The sequence below is a fragment of the Semicossyphus pulcher genome, unplaced genomic scaffold, assembly GCF_022749685.1.
Source record: "Semicossyphus pulcher isolate SPU_LCO1_2020_fin unplaced genomic scaffold, fSemPul1.0.p SCAF_3, whole genome shotgun sequence".
Lineage (NCBI taxonomy): Eukaryota > Metazoa > Chordata > Actinopteri > Labriformes > Labridae > Semicossyphus > Semicossyphus pulcher.
Genome location: NW_027211704.1, coordinates 32162687 through 32169240, shown reverse-complemented (window position 1 = coordinate 32169240; position 6554 = coordinate 32162687). Strand labels below are relative to the sequence as shown.

The window sequence follows — 6554 nt, the reverse complement described above, 5'->3', positions numbered from 1 at the left end:
AATCCGGTCTAGTGCTGTGTAAACCTGTCTCTGTCTGACTGAGTGTGATCATCAGGTGGCCGCTCATCCATTGTGCTCACAGTGTGATCAAACTGATCTGAGAGCAGCCGGGGATCTGGTTTCAGCGCCGCGGCCAGCCCGGAGCCCAGCCTCTTCCTCCTCCAGGCAGCAGAGCATCAACACATCAACGCTTCCTCCTGTTTACTCTCCCTGCGACCCCTCCCCCTTTATATCTGCTCTCATGATAAATCCCTCCTATGTGCCACTGACTGGCTTGAAAAGCACGCAACCAACCACAGACTCTTCAACACTTTCTTTTTTTCTCCTGAGATTGACTCGTCTGACGGCAGTTTTTTTTTCCTGGAAAGCAACAGTCTGATCCACTCATCAGTCAGGTTTCGCGTCTCCCAGAGCGGCTCCCCCCCGGATCTCTCCCTCTGAGGCTTACCGGCATCTTATTCTAGTTTCCCAGTGTTACATTGACAGCAGGTGCAGCCTCCATCCAAGCCTCGGCAGCATGTTGGACCCGTCTTCCAGCGAGGAGGAAGGGGATGAGATACTGGAGGTGGAGCGCAAAGAGGTGGCGGCCCCGAAGAGCGTCGCAGGAGCCCGGCCGTCACCGAGCCGAGCCGCCGACAGCCACGGCGGCGCAGGGCTTCAGCCCCGGGGCCGCGGGAGTGGCGGTGGCCGACCCTCCAGCCCCAGCCCGTCGGTTGGCAGCGACAAGGAAAAAGAAGACCTGGAGAAGATGCAGAGAGAGGAAGAGGAGAAGAAAAAGAGACTCCAGCTGTATGTGTTTGTGATGCGCTGCATCGCATATCCGTTTAACGCAAAGCAACCTACTGACATGGCCAGGAGACAACAGAAGGTAAGATCAGAGTGAAAAAGGAGACAAAACCTCGAAAAACTATGTTTTAAATACATGTTTCCTCCTCCAAGGCTCCACTTAGACGCATGACACCAACTGTTGCTTCCATGGTCGCATCATGGAGTCCTTCTGGCCGAATTTTTAAGAATGAAAAAATGTAACTCCGAGTACAGGGTTGTGTATAAGACGAATCCTCTCATAATTCAATTATTTAATGTATTTCAGATCGCATGAGGATTAAACTTCTAGCAGGAGGTTAACAGGTAGTTGTTCGTCTGTGATGGATAAAGCGCAGTCTGCATCATAGTTACACTACCTCACTGCACATAAAGCTTCTAACCACAGGCATTGCACTCCAAAAGACCACACTGCGACTTGGTATATCTTTATGAATGAAATATTTCTTTTTTCCCAACATCCTGGAATTATGATGACAAGGCTGCACTGTGTCACAAAGGGTTAAAACAGCTTCAGGAACAATGAGATCCAAACTAAAGACAGACAGGTTGGCAACCCAAGGAGAGGCGAGGATGACAAGAGAGAGAGAAAGAGAGAGAGAGAAAGAGAGAGAGAGAGAGAGAGAGAGAGAGAGAGAGTGTCATGGTGTTCATTTTGTTCCCACCCATTGTAGTAGCTCTTGCATGAGAATTGCCTCTGGGCACAGAAGCATCAGTGATGTCCCCCTCCTCCTGCTCGCCTCAAGCTGAGCTCTTATTAGAACAATCTATTGCACAGGAGAAATTGCTCTTCCACACCAGCAGTGAGTAACATCCTCTGTGAGGGGGGGAATGTTTTTTATACAGCGTTTATGTGATCCTAGGAATGTCACTACATCCAACACAACCAGAGATACATTAGTCCAGTGTATTAATTTGATTATGAAATACTATCAAAGATGGCATTTTTCAAGATTCACTTTCATGTATCACTGATCTCAACTGGTGGTCTGCAGACCCCTATTGGTCAGTACCAGTACTGCATGCCTTTAAAGAAAACACAATCATTAAAATAGGGTCGGCAATTGACTCGACCCTTCGTATGATCCATCCAGCACTGTCATGTTGTCATGCTGTCCTAAACCAGACTGAGCTTTGTTCTCTTCTAAAATAAATTACTTAGATTTTTAGAACGTTTGGACCAGACCTCCAAATTATTGGACACTCCTGCTTCAGGTGTTTTATCAGCAAACTTAAAGCAAGCTGTAGTGTGAAAAACCCAATTTGGACACCTCAGTAGTTACCAATCTTATATTGATGTCAAAACTCCTACTGCTTTGAAAGATTTAATGAATATTTGAATAGCTACTGAATTTTCCCTGTTTGTTACTTGTGCTCTTAAAGTTGCATTTGACACAGTCGACCATGAAATAATTCTTTCTTATCTTCAGCATTTTGTTCGCAATACAGCCTTAGAGCGATTCAGGTCTTACTTGACTGACAGAAGCTTTTCTGTCAACCTCTGTATCTTCCCCTGCACCTAACCCTAGTGGTGTCCCTCAGGGTTCTATCCTCGGGCCCGTCCTTTTTCCACTTTATATGCTTTATATGGTTTATGTCTTTCCACTAAAAGTAGCTCCTTTTTATTTGTCTGACCTCCTAAAATCACGTTACATCAAAGTCACTTTAGTCCTCAGACGAGTTGCTTCTGGTTCTGGAGGAGACTGCGTCTTTGCCGTTGTAGCACCAAATCTATGGCTTTCATTATGTTTATGTCCTTTTGTCTTTTACAATGGTGTCTTTGTTTTAAATCCGAAATCATTTGCCTTGGATAGTTCTGCAGAGTTTAAAACAGCAACATGTTTAAGATAATCACAGTTTTGGAATACATATAAATTGATCATGTGGCACACAGTGATATTGCTCTACAGGTAGCAAGCAGCAACATCTGTTTTTTAAAACACTAGAAAAACATTAGCAGTAACCTTACTACATGAAAATAAATGTTCTACTGCCACCTCACACTTATTTTTAGTAAATGTACCTTATTATAAGAAGGCTTTTAACTTAGCCAGACAACTTGTTTCACATTACTACGTTAGAAAGAAGGAAAAACATGCTACATTTTGTTGTTTCTATAATATTGTGTTGTCTTTTATTTGTTGTCTCTTCTATTAACCGCTGACCCAAACAGCTGATTCATGCACTGCATGCGTCGGCACAGGACCATTGTGTGGAGTAAGACATAGTGCTGAGGGAAAGGGCTGCCTGACGCCGAGAGGAAACGGTGACCAAAAAAAGTGTACACTTGAACTGAAATGATTGTTTGTATGTAGGACCCTTTTACGTGGCTAAAGTACGTGGTACTCCTGACCCCGTCTGCAGTGGTGCTTAGCTTAGCTTCCATGTAGGAACTCCGGTCGGCTTCTCCTAACAGTGGCCATGCTTACTGTTATCTACTGTACGCGGTACACTTACTATTTGAGTCCCTTATACAACCCTGCTTTAAAAACCCCAAACTATCCCTTTAAGCGTCTGTATTTGGCGACCTGGGATAAAACTACCATCCATTTACATTTAAAAATTCAAGCCTGAATCAAAGAGTCATTATTTTGTTATTTATTTGCATTAAGTCGTACATTGTTATCATAAAGTCAGCCTTAAAGCCAAGCCAACTCTTCACCCATTCACATAGCAGAGTTTTTATTGTACACTGTGTTTTACTAGCAGTGATATGTTGTCGTAGCACATTTGTGAACGCATCTACATATAAACATCCCGCTTAGAGACGTTCACAGCGCTTATTGTCAGTTCGAGCTCAGCCACATGTTTATTCCATATTTCACACAAAGGGCACCGGTGAGAGTCGACCAGCTCTACAGCGCTCACTACGGCTCGTGTTATTTTCTGTGTGTGTCAACATGTTATTCTGATGTCATCATGTTACACTTACTCTATCCCGCTCATTGTCCCCATGAGATTCTCCTCTTCACCGGGGAATACATGATGAAAGACACTCTGCTGTTGTGCTTTTAAGTGTAGCACTGAGCATGAACTGACTGGGTTTACAAGCATAATAGTCGACATCATGCTTAGAGCCTATATCAAGTGCAGTGGACAGTAATTTTGAATATTTACTCACATATTCCCCTTAAATACTAGCTTGAGGTACTTGCACTTTACTCCACTACATTTCACAGATATATATTACACTGTACTTTTTGCAGCACATTTTTAACAGCTTAAATTTCAGGGTACTTTATGGATAAAGATTGTAGATACAAAACATGCTAATGTCTCTTTAAATATGATGTATTTTTATTAGATCAAACTAACAGTTGGTAACAAAATAGCATTACTGCAAACTATTGCGTCGTCAAAATGCCCCCTTTATGTTAATGCAACGATAATAAATGCAGAAATTGATAACAACACTCTACTGTACTGAAGTACATTCAGGGCGCTTTCACACCTAAAGTCCGTTTGTTTGGTCCGAATCAAAGACCAAATTGTTACAAGTTGCATTTTGCCTCGAGTTTGGTTTGTGTTCACACGGCAGCTTTTACCAGCAGACCAAAAGTTTTCCACATGGATAAACTCCCTGAAGTTAACAACGAGAGAGAGCATGCTCCTCAATCACACTCAACACAATCATAGACTTTAATGTGTTGTCAGAGTTTTTATACCTCTAACCAACATTGCTCCACTGTTCGATCAGTTCCATTCTCCTTCAGTTTTTCACTGAACAGTTTGAACACCTCCGTATTCTTCGGCGTTTCCACAAGCATAATTTTCAACAACCACTACTTATCTTGCTGTCAACATCTGATAACAATGCACATTTTTTGGTTTGCTCCTATATTAGGTCCTACTTTAAGTCTGATGATGTTCTCACTTGAATCTAACCGGACCGTGGTTCGTTTGGAAACAGAGTCCCGTCTTTTCCAGTGGACCATGGTCCGGTGGTTTGGTCCGCACCAGAGTTCGAATGTGTTCTGACCTGTCCAAATGAACCAGACTATCGGAGTTAATTCTGAATGTCAAGACCAAAGCTGTCGGGTGTGAAAGCACCCTTAGTTTTGATTACTTTACGTAAGATTTTTAAATCATTTACTTGTAACAGAGTATTTTGGTAGACCCCTAACGCAGAAAGTGGTACGCCTTGCCTGGTGACGTAAAGATCTTGATGTGGCTAGCGTATGCATTTGTTTTGGAGGGTACAGAGGGCAGTGAAAGACAGACACGATAGCTGTTTGCTGGATGAAAAGCCATGACGTAATGTATCTATTTGTGGCTGCGGATGATTAGTAACTGTAATATGACAGTGACATTTGTTTAAGTACCATTAAAACACCTCCTTCAACCTACGGCTAACAGATTTGGTTGCTCTGAAATAGGAGTTTTATTGATGAAATAAGATCCAGGAGTCCAGACTGACTAATATATTCATGAGTTCCAAGGTTTATCAGATCTGTCTGCACAGCAGTTTATAATAGTGTGACGGCAGGGGACAGCGAGTTGTGGTTTACAGCTTCAAAAGCTAATAACTGGACCTCTGAGCTTTAAATGATGTTGCTATATTTATCACATGTACCAGGAATGTGCGCCTGCAGGTATTTGATGGGTGTTTTTTGTCTCAGTCCTCTCAATCATCTGTGAGCAGGCAGGGGTCTCTTTGAAATGAATGAAAGAAGTTTGCATTAAGAGGTTTTCCTTTTTGTTTTTGTACATCAAGCAGCAACATTATATAAAATAATGAATGTTGACACCGGATTAAGATTTAAGGCTGCGTGTCCACTAACGGCGCTTTTTTCGCTGGCAGCGCCTTTTTCGCTGGCAGCGCCTTTTTTATATTCAAAACCAGTGCAGTTCGGTTTTCAGCGCTCAGCCTCCTCAACCCAAAAAACGCCCTCGGCATCAGTGGTTTTTGGCGCTGAGCTCACTGCGCTCTCAGTTGAAAACAGTTCAACTTTTGGAACACCGCTGCGCTCGTCAATGTCATTTCTCCCACAACGACCAATCAAAATTGACAAGGGGTGGGATTTACGATACCCACTTGGTCAACAACAACAGCGGAGGAGAAACTAATCCTGCTGGTCACTGACAACCGAGTCAGTTTTGACCTCTCCTTGAAGGGTTACCACGATATACTGTATATAAAAAGGCTGAAGCGTGGAGAGATGTTGCCACGTCTGTCGGGATGTCTGGTGAGTGTCTTTTTTGTGAAGATCGTATTTCTTGACTGACCTCAGGCAAATGCCATGCTCATGGTCTCCCTAAAATTGGCCTGCATTTGCGCGATGGATAGGCCGATCTTCTAAAACAATCTCAGATAGGACCCTGTACCTCTTGTACCAGTCGGTGATATTCTCCGAGCCTTTCCCTGGCATGGTTAATATCATGCACCCAGACTCCTTTTTTCGAGGGTACAATTTCCAGGTCCAGAGCTGCTGCTAACGCCAGGACATGATTCCTTTACATTGTTCTATGATTTCTGGGATTTAAATTCCTCTGTAACCTAGCAACTGTAAGCGCTGGCGAGGAGCGTTCTGAAATTGAGGTCGTGGGCGCTGCCAGCGTAAAAAGCAGCGTTAGTGGACACGCAGCCTTAAGGTGCAAAATCATCCAATATCAGATCAATAACTGAAGTAAAAGTTGTAATATAACATTGTCAAAATAAAGGTAAGAGTCCCAAATTCAACATTTAATGAAGTAGTTGTACATAAGTATGAGCATCAGTATTCTCTTCC

General features: G+C 43.1%; 1 protein-coding gene across 12 annotated transcripts in view; it reads left to right on the top strand.

Annotated features, from left to right (window-relative positions):
* Positions 1 to 517: 517 nt before the first annotated feature.
* cadpsa (Ca2+-dependent activator protein for secretion a) overlaps positions 518 to 6554 on the top strand; it is a 186166-nt gene continuing 180129 nt past the window's right edge. For all 12 annotated transcript variants that reach the window (XM_069677542.1, XM_069677539.1, XM_069677541.1 and 9 more), the window contains exon 1: positions 518 to 868. In XM_069677542.1, the coding sequence (XP_069533643.1) occupies positions 518 to 868 (351 nt within the window). The remainder of the gene's footprint in view (positions 869 to 6554) is intronic.